Source organism: Bombina bombina, chromosome 5, assembly GCF_027579735.1.
Source record: "Bombina bombina isolate aBomBom1 chromosome 5, aBomBom1.pri, whole genome shotgun sequence".
NCBI lineage: Eukaryota > Metazoa > Chordata > Amphibia > Anura > Bombinatoridae > Bombina > Bombina bombina.
Window position 1 is genome coordinate 668,690,072 of NC_069503.1, and position 22,942 is coordinate 668,713,013.

The 22,942-nt window shown below is 39.3% G+C and overlaps 1 protein-coding gene across 1 annotated transcript in view; it reads right to left on the reverse strand.

Moving 5' to 3' along the window:
- DROSHA (drosha ribonuclease III) overlaps positions 1 to 22,942 on the reverse strand; it is a 734,939-nt gene that overhangs the window by 418,972 nt on the left and 293,025 nt on the right. Inside the window, exon 16 of the mRNA XM_053714616.1 lies at positions 13,163 to 13,270. Coding sequence (XP_053570591.1) covers positions 13,163 to 13,270 — 108 coding nt within the window. The remainder of the gene's footprint in view (positions 1 to 13,162; positions 13,271 to 22,942) is intronic.

Here is a 22,942-nt window from a genome sequence, read left to right on the forward strand (position 1 = left end):
TTTTACACAATTTCTCTGGTGGTACCCATAATAGGGTCACAGTCATCCAGAGTTGCTAAAACCTCCCTAAGTAACAGGCGAGGTGTTCCAGCTTAAATTTAAAGGACATGACGTCCAAATCTGTCTGAGGTAACACACTTCCCGATTCCGAAAGTTCTCCTCAGACAAAAGTTCCCTGACCCCAACTCAGATCCCGTGAGGGTACATTGGAAAATAGCTAACAAAGCATCAGAGGACTCATATTTACATTAATTTCCTGTCCTACTGCGTTTACCCTGTAACACTGGTAGTTTAGATAATACCTCTGTAAGGGTAGTTGACATAACTGCAGCCATATCCTGCAGAGTAAAAGAATTAGACGCGGTTGAGGAGACCCGGCGTCGCCTTGGGTGGGCGTTAAAGTTTGTGACACTTGGGGAGAATTAGGGCAGCATATCCTGATTCTCTTCAGACTGAGAATCATCCTTAGGCACACTTTCATTTACATAAAATATACTTTTTACATTGTAAGGCTCTTTCAGTTACAAGAGGTACACAAAGTAAGAGGGGGGTTCCCACAATGGCCTCTAAAAACATAGAACAAGGAGTTTCAGCAAGTTCAGACATGTTAAAGCAGACTAGCAATTTGCCACAATAGTCGTTAAAACCTTATTTTACTGATTGAAAAAAAAAATTGTAAAAATGTACTGCGCCTTTAAGAAATAAAAACACAACAATTTTTTCTGTACTGCACCAAAAACGATTTTTTATCACAAAAAAATCTTTAAAAACAGTTCAATTTTGCCAAAAATTATTGCACTCTTTAAGCAAAGGTTAAATCACCCTTTAAAGAGACATTTTTATTTAGAAAATAAACTTTAACAACAAAACAGCCCCTGCACCTCTCCACAGCTGTGCTAGTGGTGCCTACCTGCCCTCAGGGTACACAAGATTGACTCGACGACGATCCGTGACTGAAAAACAACTTTAGGCCCCAACGGGAGCTAATGCCTGCTGCCTTCTAGTGAAGAGAAAACTGTGCGTCTGAGCGTGCTAAATAGGCCCGCCCACCATGGGCGTCGCACTCACAGACTCAATAACCGCAATGGGAAGCGTTTTTTTAACCAGCCATGTGGGCCCCCTTCACACACAATGTTTATGTCATGTAATAAATATATATACAAAGTGTCACAGCTGCCTCTCTCCCTCAGACAATCTCATGCTGTCTTTGTAGCCCAGTGTCAAGCCCCTGTTTGAAGTACCTAAGCATGGTAGTTCAATATGTGCGTATACAGTATATCAGTAACAACCCTAATTCTATAGGTCTACTGCTTACCCCTTCCCTTACAGGGATAATGTCAGCCAGTTCTGATATAACAAGTCTCCTCAGAAATAAAAGATCTGAACATACCTCAATGCTGCTTGTAGCATGACACTGTTCTCCACACTGACTATTTCTCTTGGCACTACCTTCAGAAGCTCTGTGGGAACCAGAATGGATCTTAGTAACATCTGCTAAGATCATCAACCTCAGGGTAGAAAAAAGATCTCTTCATTTCCAGACTGATGATGTCCCCCTGAGGAAAAACATAATTTATGCTTACCTGATAAATTTATTTCTCTTGTAGTGTATCCAGTCCACGGATCATCCATTACTTATGGGATATTCTCCTTCCCAACAGGAAGTTGCAAGAGGATCACCCACAGCAGAGCTGCTATATAGCTCCTCCCCTAACTGTCATATCCAGTCATTCGACCGAAAACAAACAGAGAAAGGAGAACCCATAAGGTGCAGTGGTGACTGTAGTTTAATTAAAATTTAGACCTGCCTTAAAAGGGACAGGGGCGGGCCGTGGACTGGATACACTACAAGAGAAATAAATTTATCAGGGTAAGCATAAATTATGTTTTCTCTTGTTAAGTGTATCCAGTCCACGATCATCCATTACTTATGGGATACCAATACCAAGCTAAAGTACACGAATGATGGGAGGGACAGGCAGGATTAAGCGGAAGGAACACTGCCTGAAGAACCTTTCTCCCAAAAAACAGCCTCCGAAGAAGCAAAAGTATCAAATTTGTAAAATTTGGAAAAAGTGTGAAGCGAAGACCAAGTCGCGGCCTTGCAAATCTGTTCAACGAGGCCTAATTTTTAAAGGCCCAGGTGGACTGCCACAGCTCTAGTAGAATGAGCTGTAATCTTTCAGGGGGCTGCTGTCCAGCAGTCTCATAGCTAGGCGTATTATGCTCCGAAAGCCAAAAGGAAAGAGAGGTTTGCCGAAGCTTTTTGACCTCTCCTCTGTCCAGAGTAAACGACAAACAGGGTAGATGTTTGACGAAAATCTTAGAGCCTTGTAAGTAAAACTTCAAGGCACGGACTACGTCCAGATTATGTAAAAGACGTTCCTTCTTTGAAGAAGGATAGGGACACAATGATGGAACAACAATCTCTTGATTGATATTCTTGTTAGAAACCACCTTAGGTAAAAACCCAGGTTTGGTACGCAAGGACTACCTTATCTGCATGAAAAATCAGATAAGGAGAATCACATTGTAAGGCAGATAGGGCTCAGAGACTCTCAGAGCCAAGAAATAGCCACAAAAACAGAACTTTCCAAGATAAAAGTTTAATATCAATGGAATGAAGGGGGTTCCAACGGAACTCCTTGAAGAACTTAAGAACCAAGTTTAAGCTCCACAAGGGGGAGCAACAGGGTTTAAACACAGAAATCTGTCCCTTTAAGGAACTAGCTGATAATCCTTTGTCCAAGCCCTCTTGGAGAAAAGACATATTCTAGGAATCCTAACCTTACACCATGAGTAATTCTTGGATTCACACAATAAAGATATTTACTCTCATATCTTGTGGTAGATTTCTTTCCTGGTAACAGGTTTCGAGCTCTGTATTAAAGTATCAATGACTGGACTCTGAGAAGCCACGCTTTGATAGAATCAAGCGGTTCAATCACCATGCAGTCAGTCCTCAGAGAAATAAGGATTTGGGATGATTGAAAGGACCTTGATATCAGAAGGTCCTGTCTTAGAGGCAGAGTCCATGGTGGAAAGGATTGACATTGCCCACTAGGTCTGCTACACCAAGTCCTGCGTGGCCACGCAGGTGCTATCAGAATCACTGATGCTCTCTCCTGTTTGATTTTGGCAATCAGTCGAGGGAGCAGAGGAAACGGTGGAAACACATAAGCCAGGTTGAAGAACCAAGGCGCTGCTAGAGCATCTATCAGCGTCGCTTCTGGGTCCCTGGACCTGGATCCGTAACAAGGAAGCTTGGCGTTCTGGCGAGACGTCATGAGATCCAACTCTGGTTTGCCCCTCCGGATGGAGTTCCCACTCCCCCGGATGGAAAGTCTGACGACTTAGAAAATCCACCTCCCAGTTCTCCACGCCTGGGATATGGATTGCTGACAGGTGGCAAGAGTGGTACTCTGCCCAGCTAATTATCTTGGAGACTTCTGACATCGCTAGGGAATTCCTGGTTCCCCCTTGATGGTTGATGTAAGCCACAGTCGTGATGTTGTCCGACTGAAATCTGATGAACCTCAGTGTTGCTAGCTGAGGCCAAGCCAGAAGAGCATTGAATATCGCTCTTAACTCCAGAATATTTATTGGAAGGAGTTTCTCCTCCTGAGTCCATGATCCCTGTGCCTTCAGGGAATTCCAGACTGCACCCCAACCTAGAAGGCTGGCATCTGTTGTTACAATTGTCCAATCTGGCCTGCGAAAGGACATACCCTTGGACAGGTGTACCCGAGACAACCACCAGAGAAGAGAATCTCTGGTCTCTTGATCCAGATTTAGCAGAGGGGACAAATCTGTGTAATCCCCATTCCACTGACTCAGCATGCATAATTGCAGTGGTCTGAGATGAAGGCGCGCAAATGGCACTATGTCCATTGCCGCTACCATTAAGCCGATTACCTCCATACACTGAGCTACCGAAGGGCGTGGAATGGAGTGAAGAACACGGCAAGCATTTAGAAGTTTTGATAACCTGGACTCGGTCAGGTAAATTTTAATTTCTACAGAATCTATAAGAGTCCCTAAGAAGGAGACTCTTGTGAGTGGGGATAGAGAACTCTTTTCCTCGTTCACTTTCCACCCGTGCGACCTCAGAAATGCCAGAACTATCTCTGTATGAGACTTGGCAACTTGAAAGCTTGACGCCTGTATCAGGATGTCATCTAGACACGGAGCCACCGCTATGCCTTGCGGTCTTAGAACCGCCAGAAGCGAGCCCAGAACCTTTGTAAAGATTCTCGGGGCTGTAGCCAACTCAAAGGGAAGAGCTACAAATTGGTAATGCCTGTCTAGAAAGGCAAACCTTACAAACCGATGATGATCTTTGTGAATCGGTATGTGAAGGTAGGCATCCTTTAAGTCCACTGTGGTCATGTACTGACCTTCTTGGATCATGGGTAGGATGGTCCGAATAGTTTCCATTTTGAAAGATGGAACTCTGAGGAATTTGTTTAAGATCTTTAGATCCAAAATTGGTCTGAAGGTTCCCTCTTTTTTGGGAACCACAAACAGATTTGAATAAAAACCCTGTCCTTGTTCCGTCCGCGGAACTGGATGGATCACTCCCATAACTAGGAGGTCTTGCACACAGCGTAGGAATGCCTCTTTATTTATCTGATTTGCAGATAGCCTTAAAAGATGAAATCTCCCTTGTGGAGGGGAAGCTTTGAAGTTCAAAAGATATCCCTGAGATATGATCTCCAACGCCCAGGGATCCTGAAAATCTCTTGCCCACGCCTGGGCGAAGAGAGAAACTCTGCCCCCTACTAGATCCGTCGCCGGATAGGGGGCCGTTCCTTCATGCTGTCTTAGAGGCAGCAGCAGGCTTGCCTTTGTTCCAGGACTGGTTAGGTTTCCAGGCCTGCTTAGATTGAGCAAAAGTTCCCTCTTGTTTTGAAGCGGAGGAAGTTGATGCTGCACCTGCCTTGAAATTTTGAAAGGCACGAAAATTAGACTGTTTGGCCTTTGCTTTGGCTCTGTCCTGAGGAAGGGTGTGACCCTTACCTCCAGTAATGTCAGCAATAATTTCCTTCAAACCAGGCCCGAATAAGGTCTGCCCCTTGAAAGGAATGTTGAGTAATTTAGACTTCAAAGTCACGTCAGCTGACCAGGATTTAAGCCATAGCGCCCTACGCGCTTGGATGGCGAATCCGGAATTCTTAGCCGTTAGTTTAGTCAAATGAACAATGGCATCAGAAACAAATGAGTTAGCTAGCTTAAGTGTTCTAAGCTTGTCAATAATTTCAGTCAAAGGAGCTGTATGGATGGCCTCAAACCAGAATGCCGCTGCGGCCGTGACAGGCGCAATGCATGCAAGGGGCTGTAAAATAAAACCTTGTTGAATAAACATTTTCTTAAGGTAACCCTCCAATTTTTTATCCATTGGATCTTAAAAAGCACAACTGTCCTAAACCGGGATAGTAGTACGCTTTGCTAAAGTAGAAACTGCTCCCTCCACCTTAAGGACCGTCTGGCATAAGTCCCGTGTAGTGGCGTCTATTGGAAACATTTTTCTAAATATAGGAGGTGGGGAAAAAGGCACCCCCGGTCTATCCCACTCCTTGCTAATAATTTCTGTAAGCCTTTTAGGTATAGGAAAAACATCAGTACACACCGGTACCGCATAGTATTTATCCAGCCTACACAATTTCTCTGGTACTGCAACTGTGTTACAGTCATTCAGAGCAGCTAATACCTCCCCAAGCAACACACGGAGGTTCTCAAGCTTAAATTTAAAATTAGAAATCTCTGAATCAGGATTCCCCGAATCAGAGATGTCACCCACAGACTGAAGCTCTCCGTCCTCATGATCTGCATATTGTGACGCAGTATCAGACATGGCCCTTACAGCATCTGCGCGCTCTGTATTTCTCCTAACCCCAGAGCAATCGCGTTTGCCTCTTAATTCAGGCAACCTGTATAATAACTCTGACAGGGTATTATTCATGATTGCAGCCATGTCCTGCAAGGTAATCTCTATGGTCGTCCCTGATGTAATTGGCGCCATATTAGCGTGCATCGTCTGAGCGGGAGGCGAAGGGTCTGACATGTGGGGAGAGTTAGTCGGCATAACTTCCACCTCGTCAGAATCTTCTGGTGATATTTATTTTATAGTTAAAGACTGATCTTTACTGTTTAAGGTGAAATCAATACATTTAGTACACATTCTCCTATGGGGCTCCACCATGGCTTTCAAACATAATGAACAAGTAGTTTCCTCTGTGTCAGACATGTTTAAACAGACTAGCAATGAGACTAGCAAGCTTGGAAAACACTTTAAACAAGTTTACAAGCAATATAAAAAACATTGCTGCACCTTTAAGAAACACAAATTTTGTCAAAATTTGAAATAACAGTGAAAAAAGGCAGTTACACTAACAAAATTTTTACAGTGTATGTAACAAGTTAGCAGAGCATTGCACCCACTTGCAAATGGATGATTAACCCCTTAATACCCAAAAAATAATAAAAGACAAAAACGTTTTTTTTTTTTTTTTTTCAAACAGTCACAACAACTGCCACAGCTCTACTGTGGCTTTTTACCTCCCTCAAAAACGACTTTGAAGCCTTTTGAGCCCTCCAGAGATGTCCTGGATCATGCAGGAAGCAGCTGGATGTCTGTGTCTGTAATTTTTGCTGTGCAAAAAAACGGCAAAATAGGCCCCTCCCACTCATATTACAACAGTGGAAAGCCTAAGGAAACTGTTTCTAGGCCAAATTCAAGCCAGCCATGTGGAAAAAAACTAGGCCCCAATAAGTTTTATCACCAAATACATATAAAAACGATTAAACATGCCAGCAAACGTTTTATATTACATTTTTATAAGAGTATGCATCTCTATTAAGAAGCCTGATACCAGTAGCTATCACTGCATTTAAGGCTTTACTTACATTAGTTCGGTATCAGCAGCATTTTCTAGCAAATTCCATCCCTAGAAAAATATTAACTGCACATACTTTATTGCAGGAAAACCTGCACGCCATTCCCTCTCTGAAGTTACCTCAGTTACATCAGAATATGTGAGAACAGCCATGGATCTTAGTTACTTCTGCTAAGATCATAGAAAACGCAGGCAGATTCTTCTTCTAAATACTGCCTGAGATAAACAGTACACTCCGGCACCATTTAAAAATAACAAACTTTTGATTGAAGAATAAACTAAGTATAAAACACCACACTCCTCTTACGACCTCCATCTTGGTTGAGGCTTGCAAGAGAATGACTGGATATGACAGTTAGGGGAGGAGCTATATAGCAGCTCTGCTGTGGGTGATCCTCTTGCAACTTCCTGTTGGGAAGGAGAATATCCCATAAGTAATGGATGATCCGTGGACTGGATACACTTAACAAGAGAAATAGTACTCACCGGTACCATTTTAAAATAAAAAACTTCTTGATTGAAGAATCTAAAACTAACACCTCACTTTATCTCTTCCTATTACCAACACAGGAAAACAGAATGACTGGGGTTGGAGGGGAGGGAGGAGCTATATATACAGCTCTGCTGTGGTGCTCTTTGCCACTTCCTGTTAGCAGGAGGATAAATCCCACAAGTAAGGATGAAATCCGTGGACTCGTCATATATTGTAGAAGAAATACTGTTATCATATTAAGTAGTAAGTTGGAGTATATGGATGCGTTTGAGAGACAAACGAGCGGTGACAAGGTGTGTGCTAAGGGCTCGAGTGGTTTATGATGTTAACGGGTTATCAGGGAAGAGGGAGAGGAAGAGAGGGGAAAAAAAGGGGTGATCATAAATGTGATCAGATCTGGGGGAGGGGGATTCGTTTTACAGAGACATTGGTCAGGTCTGGTCGTATTAGTCTGGGAATACCTCAGTCAAGGGTGTCCAAGTGTCTAGGTAAAAGTCCACTGTGGGAATAGGATTCCATCTGTCTAATATAATGTACCGTAGAGATAACTTGAGAGAAAGATGGGGAGTCCCTATTCTTCCATGTTCTGGCTATTGCAAGCTTGGTGGCCATCAACAAGTTTAGGGCATTTTTTGGGGGTTTAGGGCATTGTTAAATGGATTTGGCTGAGTACTGGGAAAGGTTTTAACCATGAAGGTTGAATTTTGGGGCAAAACCACCAAACATGGGAGGTGGTGCCTGTTTGATAACATTCCCGCCAACACATAGGGGAATAGTTACCATAGATCTTATGTAAGGTAGCGGGGGACTAGGTGCCATCTGACTAATATTTTATAATCGAATTCCCAGAGGGTGGCACAATGCAGGAGTCTTTTGGTGAATAGGATCTCTCTATATCAGGTGTCAGTGTCAGCTGCGAAGTTTGTCTTGTTCCCAAGAGAGGTATTGGGCAATGTTATGATGGCTGTGTGGTTCAAGGAACAGATTGTAGTGGAATGACAAAGCCCTTTTGACTGTGAGGGCTTGGGTCCATTTCTGTTCCCAGTTAGTAGGTAACCCCATGATTTTAAAGGAGAGCTGAGGCAATAAGCTTCAAAACTGATGCGGGGGGTTATTTGAAACTTTACACATAATTGGGGGTGAGGTAAACAATTTTCGTGCTCGTATAAATCAGTGAAATGAGAAGCCTGAACATTCTGCCAAATCTCCATGTGGGGTCAGGCAAGCAATGGAGGGCGCTGGCTTAGGTAAGGACGGGAAAGGGATGAGGAGCAATCTCAAGACTATGTCTGACCTGGTCCCAGAGCTGAAGAGTATCAGAGTATCTTAGATTATGGGGTACACATTCCCTAGGTCCTTTCTATGATGTGTTAGTATCCAAGGAAGATCTGAGAAGTTAAGACCTAATGGTAGAAATGAACTCTCAACCTTTGTAAAGTCTGTCTGGAGGTTCTGGGTCTTTTGCCCCGCCATATATATGTAATAATGATACTCCCAGAAATCAAGTAGTTTTCTGAATTCAGGCAATCTTTCCGAGAAATATTTGGAAATAACTAAGGAGGGGTAAGTACTCAGGTGTATCTTTAGTAATTTAATGGACTGTGGGTTCTAAAGTGCAAAGGGAGTCAATTTTTTTAAAGCGGAAAATCAATTTTCAAATTAAGAAAAGAAGTTAAATATGCCAAATAATACATTACATGCATGATTGCATTACATTAAAGCTTTTGTTCTTTTGGAAACCTAGTATATACTGCCAAGAACAATAACATCTTAATAGCCTGAACAAGTTTATAGGTCCTCAGTTGAGCATCTCCTTACGCATATAACTATACTGCTCTTTTGTCAGTTGAGTTAAAGTGATGGTAAAAATCTGAGCGTTTAACGCACCAATTTACCATCACTAAAAATCCACTAGAGGTTCAGTGATCATATAGGTAAAAAAAAAGGGTGCTAAACTCACCCTTTCAGTGCTGATGCACACAGCTAGACTCATTGGCTCCTGCCGTCCACGGCACAATGGGCTTCTACAAATGAGGTGCCGGCGCCGCTTGTACTTTTAAACCAATAGCCATGTCTGTATAGAGAAACCTGTCAGTTAACACGCACAGCTATTGGTTTAGAGGTGCAAACGTCACCTCATTGATGGAGACTGATTTGCCGTGGGCAGCTGGAGCCGCTAAATTTAGCTATGGGTGAGTTTAGCACCCTTTTTAACCTAAATGATCACTGAACCTCCAAGTTGATTTTTAATGATGGTAAAGTGATTGTAAACTTTAACGAATTAAAGCCCAGTTTTAAATAATACTCTTGAAAACAGGGGCACTTTAATTCATTCAAGTTTACAATGATGCTTTTTTTTTCTATAAATATACTTAACTTTGCGGGTGATGAATCCGGCTTCCTCCCCTTTGGCATCTAGCTCATGGGGCAACGCAATAATTGGAGGAAGCCAAATACATCATCAATATGTTAATGAAGCAGCAGATGCGAGCAGAGGATCAACGTTATGTTTACCATAACACAAAGGTAAGTATTTTAAAAAATAACTATCATTGTAAACTTTAATGAATTAAAGTGCCCCTGTTTTTAATAATCTTATTTAATACTAGGCTTTAATTTGTTAAAGTTCACAATCATTTTAACAAAGCAATATCTTATATCAAAGCTGCTGGGACCAATTTAATAAAGAATCTGTTCTTAAAGGGATACTGAACCCACATTTTTTCTTTCATGATTCAGATAGAGCATGCAATTTTAAGCAACTTTCAAATGTACTATTATCATATTTCCTTCATTCTCTTGGTATCTTTATTTGAAAAAGCAAGAATGTAGAGCTTACGAGTCGGCCCATCTTTAGTTCAGCACCTGGGTAGTGCCGCCACCAGACAGCAAGAGCTATTCAGAGTGCTGAACCAAAAATTCATAAGCTTTCATTCCTGCTTTTTCAAATGAAGATACCAAGAGAATTAAGAAAAATGTATAAAAGGCGTAAATTAGAAAGTTGCTTAAAATTGCATGCTCCATCTTAATCATGAAAGACAAAAAATTGGGTTCAGTATCCCTTTACCAAAATATTAATTATTTATATTAATTTTATCTATACATTTTAATTTAACACAAAGAATTTAATCCCAACTATAAATGTCTAAAAATAAATTCCCCTCCTGAGCACTATGAGACGGCAAAAGGTACCAACACACCACAGCATTAAATCCCTCCCAATTCCCATGATCCTCTGTCATCCATATAGCCAAGTAGCTAGAAAAACAGAAAGGCAGGAAATATGAAGTGGGGCAAAAGAACTGCAAAATAAGTACGGCGGCCACCTGAACAAAAGAAGGGGTGGGACTTGTGGACTCTTAGCATCATTAGAGAAATACATTTAGTAGGTCAGAGTACACAAGTCAGCATTTCTGAGAATCCATACCCCTAAGCAGTGAAGCCAATGAGATTTTAATGAAATTTGGGGGAACTGAAAGCAGGTAAAATACTGATCAGGTACTAGGGCTTGCAGAACTTTCCTGTCAAAAGCAGCCTCAGAAGAGGCATACACATTAAAGTGATAAAACTCTGTAAAAGAAGACCAAGTAGCTGCCTTGCAAATCTGATTAAAAGAAGCCTCACTCCTGATCAAGGAGGCAAAAGAAAATAACTGAAGATTATGGGATGTGGGAGGGAATTAAAGCGCAGGTGTGTTGGAGTATCTTATGCCTCTGCTAAGTGGTCAGGAGAAGAATTCCCACATGTGATAACTAATGGACTTTCACATTCTGATGAAAGAAAATGATTGATCAATCTTATAACCAAATTTAAAAACAAAACAAATACGTTTATAAAGTGGAGCATGAGAAGTTGGAAAAGTGTAGTTAACATTTTATCACAACAGAAACAAAGGATTGCTTTCAATTAACTCACAGAAAACAGTAAATTTACAAATTTATATTTAAATATTAAAATATTTAAATGGAAATTAAACTCTATTTTTCTATATGCACTGCACCGATCAGTATCACCACATAAAAAAAATAATGTAATAGTGGCATTTTGTTAGTAAAACTAGCATTGTTTTGTTGTCTATGAACTCAAGGATCCTCATGAAAACCCTCTTTAGTAGATGCATTTTATCTCCTTTGCTGTAGGTAATTTGGATCAAGTATAACTTTACACTGCAACATTCACTCTTGAAAAAAGAAAAAAAAATCTGTCACCTATACAAAAGAGCAGAAGCTAAACATTTTTTTATTTTTTTTAGGATAAAAACAAAATCTAAAAAATCTAAAAAGAAAAAAAAAAGAAAAAAAAAAAAAAAAAAGGTTTTAGCTTTACATTGAAACTAATCCTAGTAATGCGAATACTCATTGAAAGAAAGGTACTTCAAGTAAATGCTCCATGGTTAATATGTAATTTGTTCATATATCAAAAATAACCTATAAGACAATGAAAATTAGGTGAAATATCACAACTAATATTGGTAGTTTAGTTTAAAATCTAAACGAACATTATATTGATGGATATAACTACAATAGTAGGATTAATACTCATCATGCTATCGTTTAGTTGCCAGATGCTGAAGCTCTGGATCTTCATACTGGGTGCCGCCATCTTTGAGCGCATGCATACTTGTACTCTGAGACAGAAGCAGTGGAAATTCATAGATGAGTGATGTTGGCAGCTGCACTTCAGTGACCATCACATACAAAAAGGCCCTCAGTAATAAGAGAGCAAAGAAGCTGTTGCAGAAACGTACACCAGCTGCTCTGTATTGTGCATATTAAACTGAAGTGCACAATATGGCTTGTCAAAAGACAACAATATTATTGATCTGCAAATGTGCAATGCTTTTGTCACCAGATGCGCAAATACTTAAGCTCAGTGTAAGGAGGAGAAGCTTCACAGCTGGCACTTGTAAGGGTGTTAGATTAGAGGAGGGCACTGCAAGCATACCTGCGCTCCAAGGTGGCAGCGTAGACATCTGACATATTTTAGGTGCTAAACAAAGATAACCGCTTTGAAGAGAGTTGTAGTTACAGGAGGAAAAAACATCATGGTGGGTATTCCTTGCTATTGTAGTTATGCCAAGCGGTTTAATGTCCTTTTCAATGTAAACAGCTTTAATATTTATTATGGCACTAACAATGTCAATGTGTTTTTTATATTCTATCATCCATATCAAACAGAATTTAAACTACAATGACCCTTTAAAAAAAAAAAAAAATCTGCTTATTACAAACAACTTTAAGCAGTGAACCACACACATTATGCGATCTTACAAGTATTCAGTTACCATTAGACTGGCATTGCATTTCACCACATGCTTTCCTTCCCCCATTCCTATATTCAGCTTTAATAAAATAAAAAAAAGCAGCGTTTAGTCTTCGAGCAATCTACTGTTGTTTGATAAAACCTGTGTGAAATTGCCTTTCACATGCAGAGTAAAATCAAAATAATTAGCTGCTTCCATTAAAGTTGATTGGTGTGAGTTTGATAATTACTTCACTGCCATAAAGGTGTGAAATAGGTCTTTTTTACTGGAGCACCATGTGGTCTCTACCACTGGTTCTTAAATACTGCTGTTCCGTGATAACACACAAAGAAGTAGTATCCAGCAAAGTGTGAGCGTGGCTATCAAACGCTTTTCAAATAAATTTCCCTGTGACACAGGTATACAAATAATATAGCTATGCAAGCTTATTAATATATATGAGACCAGCTAGGAAGTTCCAACATCTTCACTTATGCAAAATAACATTATTTGTAATAAATGTGAACTTACCTGGCAGACATCAGAGCGAATACCAGTTTTCCAAAACCCCTGGCTACTTAGCTCCACAGTTACTTCACGTCTCATTGTATTCTTCTGCCTGATCTTTTGAAGGGCTTCCTGAGAAAAATTGTAAAATGTGATAAAATACTTAACAGTTTCCTCCTAGAAGTAATACAAATTCTGTATTAAAAGCAACTTATAAAAAGACAAACTTAATTTTTGTTTTCACTACACTTGCAGAACCACATAATGGTAATATATTATACAAACATATGTTTTTGAATCTAAGCAGATAAGAGTCCCCTCTCCGCTGTGTTATATAAAAGAAGGCAAATGCTGATAGAGAAAAATTGACATTTACATAGTTGAAGTACCATGTAAATGTGGATAAAACAGGGCCCATGCTTGCTTTAAAACATTGATTTATTTTGGCTTAGTGTTAAATGTTATTGCTAATCCAAATGCACAATCTGACTATTACAGGCGTGAACACCAGATGGGCATAAAAGTAGAATAAGTTATAATATTCATAGATTAAAAAAAGCTTTTGGAAATAAGATGTCAAATCTGGCTTAATTTTTATAAAAAAAAACAAAACACATTAAAAGTATAGGAAGAAGAAAAACTACAGCGATAGGGAAGAGTTTCTCAAAAATGCATGCCAAATCTGACTAGATTACAGATGTCTAACTAGCACGATCATGTGAGCTAGATAGATGTATGCAAATAGTGTGTGAAGAGCATATTCATATTAATAGCAACATACAATAAGGTTTAACAAAGATGAAAACATTGATTTGAATCAGTGTTAAATCATGAGTTAAAGGGACAGTCAAGTCTCTTTCATGATTTAAATAGGGCAGGCAATTTTAAACAACTTCCTAATTTTCTTTTATCACCAATGTTGCTTTGTTCTCTTGGTATTCTTAGCTGAAAGCTAAACCTAGGAGGTTCATATGCTAATGTCTTAGACCTTGAAGGCTGCCTCTAATCTGAATGCATTTTGACCACTAGAGGGCATTAGGTCATGTGTTTCATATAGATAACATTGAGCTCATGCGCGTGAAGTGACCTAGGAGTGAGCACTGATTGGCTAAAATGCAAGTCTGTCAAAAGAACTGAAATAAGGGGGCAGTCAGCAGAAGTTTAGATACAAGATAATTACAGAGGTAAAAAGTGTATTATTATAACTGTGTTGGTTATGCAAAACTAGGGAATGGGTAATAAAGGGATTATCTTTCTTTTTAAACAGCAAAAATTCTGGTGTTGACTGTCCCTTAATCATGATAAGCATATGCACGTATCCACCATTAGCTGCACAATGTTCAGAAAATTGTTTGATGTGGAATAATAACAGTGTTAGACAGTTACATACAAGTAGTTGTGCAATAATAAAATGCTCAAATGAATGTATTACAAATGTTTTAATGTATATGTCCATTTAAAACAGGCCCTAATTTGCAAACAAAAAGTGTAAGGTTAATCAACATTTACTTGACAAAAATACATAATTAAAACATTTCCATTCTAATGAATAATGCATTAAACTTTGTCAGAAACAATAAAGCATTCATAAAAATGCTATTAAAAATATTTACCTGATAAATTTCTTTCTTTCATGATGGCGAGAGAGTCATCACATGTGGGAATATTACCCTCCTGACCACTAGGAGAAGGTAAAATACACCCCAACATACTAAAGCTTTAAATCCCTCCAACTTCCCATGATCCTCATACATGATAGCATACATATATAGCCAAGTAGATTAGGAGAAAAAAATAGCAAAGTTTCACCATCATGAAAGCCTTGCAAATTAAAGCTTTAAGCCAAGTTGCTAAAGTAACATCTGTAATGTTTTGATTATTGTGAGGCCCCTAAAAAAATGAACAAAAAGAACATGAAGAAAGACTGAAATGTTTTGTGGCTTCCATATTATATTTCTACAAGTTGTAGAGAAGACGCTCCTTAGAATTCTTAGGAGCTGGACAAAAAGAAGGAACTACAATTTTACTGATTGACAGTATCTGTAGATACTAATTTATGAACGAAAGAATAGCTAGGTGTGAAGAACAGCCTTATCCTGATGAGAAATTAGAAAGTTGAAACCTTTCTAGCTAAATAAATAGCCAGAAGAAAAAACATAATTTATGTAAGAACTTACCTGATAAATTCATTTCTTTCATATTAGCAAGAGTCCATGAGCTAGTGACGTATGGGATATACATTCCTACCAGGAGGGGCAAAGTTTCCCAAACCTCAAAATGCCTATAAATACACCCCTCACCACACCCACAAATCAGTTTAACGAATAGCCAAGAAGTGGGGTGATAAGAAAAAAGTGCGAAAGCATATAAAATAAGGAATTGGAATAATTGTGCTTTATACAAAAAAATCATAACCACCACAAAAAAGGGTGGGCCTCATGGACTCTTGCTAATATGAAAGAAATGAATTTATCAGGTAAGTTCTTACATAAATTATGTTTTCTTTCATGTAATTAGCAAGAGTCCATGAGCTAGTGACGTATGGGATAATGACTACCCAAGATGTGGATCTTTCCACGCAAGAGTCACTAGAGAGGGAGGGATAAAATAAAGACAGCCAATTCCTGCTGAAAATAATCCACACCCAAAATAAAGTTTAAATGAAAACATAAGCAGAAGATTCAAACTGAAACAGCTGCCTGAAGTACTTTTCTACCAAAAACTGCTTCAGAAGAAGAAAACACATCAAAATGGTAGAATTTAGTAAAAGTATGCAAAGAAGACCAAGTTGCTGCTTTGCAAATCCGATCAACCGAAGCTTCATTCCTAAACGCCCAGGAAGTAGAAACTGACCTAGTAGAATGAGCTGTAATCCTCTGAGGCGGAGTTTTACCCGACTCAACATAGGCATGATGAATTAAAGATTTCAACCAAGATGCCAAAGAAATGGCAGAAGCTTTCTGGCCTTTTCGAGAACCGGAAAAGATGACAAATAGACTAGAAGTCTTTTGGAAATTCTTAGTAGCTTCAACATAATATTTCAAAGCTCTAACAACATCCAAAGAATGCAATGATTTCTCCTTAGAATTCTTAGGATTAGGGCATAATGAAGGAACTACAATTTCTCTACTAATGTTGTTGGAATTCACAACCTTAGGTAAAAATTCAAAAGAAGTACGCAACACTGCCTTATCCTGATGAAAAATCAGAAAAGGAGACTCACAGGAAAGAGCAGACAATTCAGAGACTCTTCTGGCAGAAGAGATGGCCAAAAGGAACAAAACTTTCCAAGAAAGTAATTTAATGTCCAATGAATGCATAGGTTCAAACGGAGGAGCTTGAAGAGCCCCCAGAACCAAATTCAAACTCCAAGGAGGAGAAATTGACTTAATGACAGGTTTTATACGAACCAAGGCTTGTACAAAACAATGAATATCAGGAAGATTAGCAATCTTTCTGTGAAAAAGAACAGAAAGAGCAGAGATTTGACCTTTCAAGGAACTTGCGGACAAACCTTTATCTAAACCATCCTGAAGAAACTGTAAAATTCTCGGAATTCTAAAAGAATGCCAGGAAAAATGATGAGAAAGACACCAAGAAATATAAGTCTTCCAGACTCTATAATATATCTCTCTAGATACAGATTTACGAGCCTGTAACATAGTATTAATCACAGAGTCAGAGAAACCTCTTTGACCAAGAATCAAGCGTTCAATCTCCATACCTTTAAATTTAAGGATTTGAGATCCTGATGGAAAAAAGGACCTTGCGACAGAAGGTCTGGTCTTAACGGAAGAGTCCACGGTTGGCAAGAGGCCATCCGGACAAGATCCGCATACCAAAACCTGTGAGACCATGCTGGAGCTACCAGCAGAACAAACGAGCATTCCTTCAGAATCTTGGAGATTACTCTTGGAAGAAGAACTAGAGGCGGAAAGATATAGGCAGGATGATACTTCCAAGGAAGTGATAATGCATCCACTGCCTCCGCCTGAGGATCCCGGGATCTGGACAGATACCTGGGAAGTTTCTTGTTTAGATGAGAAGCCATCAGATCTATTTCTGGAAGTTCCCACATTTGAACAATCTGAAGAAATACCTCTGGGTGAAGAGACCATTCGCCCGGATGCAACGTTTGGCGACTGAGATAATCCGCTTCCCAATTGTCTATTCCTGGAATATGAACCGCAGAGATTAGACAGGAGCTGGATTCCGCCCAAACCAGAATTTGAGATACTTCTTTCATAGCCAGAGGACTGTGAGTCCCTCCTTGATGATTGATGTATGCCACAGTTGTGACATTGTCTGAAAACAAATGAACGATTCTCTCTTCAGAAGAGGCCAAGACTGAGATTCCCAAACCCCTTGTGCTGTCAGAGACCCCCACACAGCTCCCCAACCTGTAAGACTTGCATCTGTTGAAATTACAGTCCAGGTCGGAAGAACAAAAGAAGTCCCCTGAACTAAACGATGGTGATCTGTCCACCACGTCAGAGAATGTCGTACAATCGATTTTAAAGATATTAATTGAGATATCTTTGTGTAATCCCTGCACCATTGGTTCAGCATACAGAGCTGAAGAGGTCGCATGTGAAAACAAGCAAAGGGGATCGCGTCCGATGCAGCAGTCATAAGACCTAGAAATTCCATGCATAAGGCTACCGAAGGGAATGATTGTGACTGAAGGTTTCGACAAGCTGAAATCAATTTTAGACGTCTCTTGTCTGTCAAAGACAGAGTCATGGACACTGAATCTATCTGGAAACCCAAAAAGGTTACCCTTGTCTGAGGAATCAATGAACTGTTTAGTGAATTGATCCTCCAACCATGATTTTGAAGAAACAACAAAAGTCGATTCGTATGAAATTCTGCTAAATGTGAAGACTGAGCAAGTACCAAGATATCGTCCAAATAAGGAAATACCACAATACCCTGTTCTCTGATTACAGATAGAAGGGCACCGAGAACTTTTGTAAAAATTCTTGGAGCTGTTGCTAGGCCAAACGGCAGAGCCACAAACTGGTAATGCTTGTCTAGGAAAGAGAATCTCAGAAACTGATAGTGCGCTGGATGAATCGGAATATGCAGATATGCATCCTGTAAATCTATTGTAGACATATAATGCCCTTGCTGAACAAAAGGCAGGATAGTCCTTACAGTTACCATTTTGAATGTTGGTATCCTTACATAACGATTCAATATTTTTAGATCCAGAACTGGTCTGAAGGAATTCTCCTTCTTTGGTACAATGAAGAGATTCGAATAAAACCCCAGCCCCTGTTCCAGAACTGGAACTGGCATAATTACTCCAGCCAACTCTAGATCTGAAACACATTTCAGAAATGCTTGAGCTTTCGCTGGGTTTACTGGGACACGGGAAAGAAAGAATCTCTTTGCAGGAGGTCTCATCTTGAAACTAATTCTGTACCCTTCTGAAATAATGTTCTGAATCCAAAAATTGTGAACAGAATTGATCCAAATTTCTTTGAAAAAACGTAATCTGCCCCCTACCAGCTGAGCTGGAATGAGGGCCGCACCTTCATGTGGACTTAGAAGCTGGCTTTGCTTTTCTAGAAGGCTTGGATTTATTCCAGACTGGAGATGATTTCCAAACTGAAACTGCTCCTGAGGATGAAGGATCAGGCTTTTGTTCTTTGTTGAAACGAAAGGAACGAAAACAATTATTAGCCCTGTTTTTACCCTTAGATTTTTTAATCCTGTGGTAAAAAAGTTCCTTTCCCACCAGTAACAGTTGAGATAATAGAATCCAACTGAGAACCAGATAATTTATTACCCTGGAAAGAAAGGGAAAGTAGAGTCGATTTAGAAGACATATCAGCATTCCAAGTTCTAAGCCATAAAGCTCTTCTAGCTAAAATAGCTAGAGACATAAACCTGACATCAACTCTGATAATATCAAAAATGGCATCACAGATAAAATTATTAGCATGTTGAAGAAGAATAATAATGTTGCGCTAAAGTTTCCAACCAAAAAGTTGAAGCTGCAGCAACATCCGCCAAAGATATAGCAGGTCTAAGAAGATTACCTGAACACAAATAAGCTTTTCTTAGAAAGGATTCAATTTTCCTATCTAAAGGATCCTTAAAGGAAGTACCATCTGCCGTAGGAATAGTAGTACGTTTAGCAAGGGTAGAGATAGCCCCATCAACTTTAGGGATTTTGTCCCAAAACTCTAATCTGTCAGACGGCACAGGATATAATTGCTTAAAATGTTTAGAAGGAGTAAATGAATTACCCAATTTATTCCATTCCCTGGAAATTACTTCAGAAATAGCACCAGGAACAGGAAAAACTTCTGGAATAACTACAGGAGATTTAAAGACCTTGTCTAAACGTTTAGATTTAGTATCAAGAGGACCAGAATCCTCAATTTCTAATGCAATTAGGACTTCTTTAAGTAAAGAACGAATAAATTCCATTTTAAATAAATATGAAGATTTATCAGCATCAACCTCTGAAACAGAATCCTCTGAACCAGAAGAATCATTAGAATCAGAATGATGATGTTCATTTAAAAATTCATCTGGATAAAGAGAAGTTTTAAAAGACTTTTTATGTTTACTAGAAGTTGGAATAACAGACATAACCTTCTTAATAGATTCAGAAACAAAATCTCTTATGTTATCAGGAACACTCTGAACATTAGATGTTGATGGAACTGCAACAGGTAATGGTATTTTACTAAAGGAAATATTTTCTGCATTAACAAGTTTGTCCTGACATTTAATACAAACAACAGCTGGAGGAACAGCTACCAAAAGTTTACAGCAGATACACTTAGCTTTGGTAGTTCCAGCACCAGGCAGCGATTTTCCTGAAGTATCTTCTGGCTCAGATGCAACATGAGACATCTTGCAATATGTAAGAGAAAAAACAACATATAAAGCAAAATTGATCAAATTCCTTAAATGACAGTTTCAGGAATGGGAAAAAATGCCAAAGAACAAGCTTCTAGCAACCAGAAGCAATGAAAAATGAGACTTAAATAATGTGGAGACAGAAGCGACGCCCATATTTTTTTAGCGCCAAATAAGACGCCCACATTATTTGGCGCCAAAAATGACGCCACATCCGGAACGCCGACATTTTTGGCACAAAAGAACGTCAAAAAAATGATGCAACTTCCGGCGACACGTATGACGCCGGAAACAGAAAAGATTTTTTGCGCCAAAAATGACGCAATAAAATGAAGCATTTTCAGCCCCCGCGAGCCTAACAGCCCACAGGGAAAAAGTCAAATTTTTTAAGGTAAGAAAAAATGATTGATTCAAATGCATCATCCCAAATATGAAACTGACTGTCTGAAAATAAGGAATGTTGAACATCCTGAGTCAAGGCAAATAAATGTTTGAATACATATATTTAGAACTTTATAAAAAAAGCGTCCAACCATAGCTTAGAGTGTCACAGAAAATAAGACTTACTTACCCCAGGACACTCGTCTACATGTTGTAAAAAGCCAAACCAGTACTGAAACGAAAATCAGCAAAGGTAATGGTATATATATATATATATATATATATATATATATATATATATATATATAAGAGTATATCGTCGATCTGAAAAGGGAGGTAAGAGATGAATCTCTACGACCGATAACAGAGAACCTATGAAATAGACCCCGTAGAAGGAGATCATTGCATTCAAATAGGCAATACTCTCCTCACATCCCTCTGACATTCACTGCACCCTGAGAGGAAAACCGGGCTCCAACCTGTTGCGGAGCGCATATCAACGTAGAATCTAGCACAAACTTACTTCACCACCTCCATAGGAGGCAAAGTTTGTAAAACTGATTTGTGGGTGTGGTGAGGGGTGTATTTATAGGCATTTTGAGGTTCGGGAAACTTTGCCCCTCCTGGTAGGAATGTATATCCCATACGTCACTAGCTCATGGACTCTTGCTAATTACATGAAAGAAAGAACCTTCCAGGATAAAAGCTGAAGGTTGGCTCAAAAGGAAGAGTTTTAAGAACCCTTAAAACCAGATTAAGATTCCAAGGTGGATAAACTGGACAAACTGGTTTAATTCTGATCCGATTCTGAACCAAGGCCAGAAAGTCAGTAATTTTAGCAATTTTATTATGAAATAAAGCAGTCTAAAACTGACCCTTCAGTCAACTGATGGATAAACCCTTATCCACAACCTCAAGAACTCTAGGAGTTCTAAAATAATTCCAGCAAGCACACAAAGCAAAACAAGATTTTCCAGACCTTATGATAAATACATCTGGTAACAGGTTTCCTAGCCTGTATCAAGGTATCAATAACCTTGTCAGAAAAACCTCTCAGACAGAATTAAGCGTTCAATCGCCATGCTATTAAATTCAGCGCTTTGTGATATTGATAAAAGAGCCTTGATAGAAAAGATCCTTTCTTAGAGGAAGTCTTCAAGGCAGGCACAAGGAGATCTGCATCAGATCCACAAACCAAATCCTGAAGGCTTGTTCCTTCTTGAATCTGGCCATCACTCTGGATAGCAACACAAACAGATGAAAAATGCAATTCAGGTTGAATGACCGGGGAACCACTAGGGCATATATCCGACTTCCTGGCACAAGACTGAGGCAGTTTTTGATAAAAATGAGAATCCATGGGATCTCTCTCTAACAGAGCCAAATAATTTGGTCGAAAACTTTCTGATTCAGAGAACAGTCCCCTGGGTGAAGAAACTGATGGCTGATAAAGTCTGCCTCACAATTATTTATACCCTGAATGAGAATGGCAGAAATCCTACAACAAATGCGCTCTGCCCAATTGATGATGAGGGACACTTCCCTCTTTCCTTAGGAACTGCAAGTTCCTTTCTTATGATTAACAAAAGCCACTGCCATAACGTTGTTGGACTGGAAAATAAGAAAAGATTTGTTGCTTAGGTCGGGCCAACTCTGGAGAGTCCTGTAGAATGCACATAGATCCAGAATTATTTATTGGTAACCTGAGGAGACAAACTACCTGTACTCTCCGAGATCCTCAAATGCATCCCAACCTAACAGGATGGCATCTGTGGAGATATCTATCCACGGTGGTTGAAGAAAAGAGGATCTCTGAATGAAAAGTTGGTGAGTCTGCCACCAACTCAAGCAAATTAAAAAGCATCTGAGAAACCTAGCCCTGTCGCATGATGGACAAAACTAGGAATGAGGGTATGGGTAAACTGATAAGCCTTTTCAGGTAAAGGGGTTGTGGTACTTTTCTTCCCAGCCCGCTTAGAAAGTGGAGGAATATCACCTGTCAAGTGTTAGCTAGTTGGGCTATAATATGATATTCTATCAGAATCCCAGTGTTTAAAACTGCCCTTACTCAAGCACATATTTTAATCATTGCTGGTGGCAAGTCACTTTTGGTATATGATTATTGCGTGGCTTGGCAAACTGATAAATTGTAGTCTTAACTACCTTAGAATGATTCTATCTTTAGGCTCACTCAGTCACTCCCTAAGAAATAATTAAGTATGATGATTTGGTGGTGCTGCTGTTTGCATGATAGGGAACAGGCAATTTCTAAACAGTGGAATCAAATTAAAGAACTATTGATCATATTAGAGTGTGAAAAAGGCAAAAGGCTAAACATGCATTCCATATTTTGCACCAGTATATACTTCTCAGTTATATTTAAGGGTAAGCATGTCTCTTGATTTAATTGAAATTGCCTGCCATTTTGGAAATGGTATATCTTATGCTAATTAAGTTTTTTTTTTTTTATTCAGTAACTATCACAACAAAAAAGTTGCTTTTCTCTTTTGTATTATGGGGTTAAAAAGATTTCCATAACGCCTG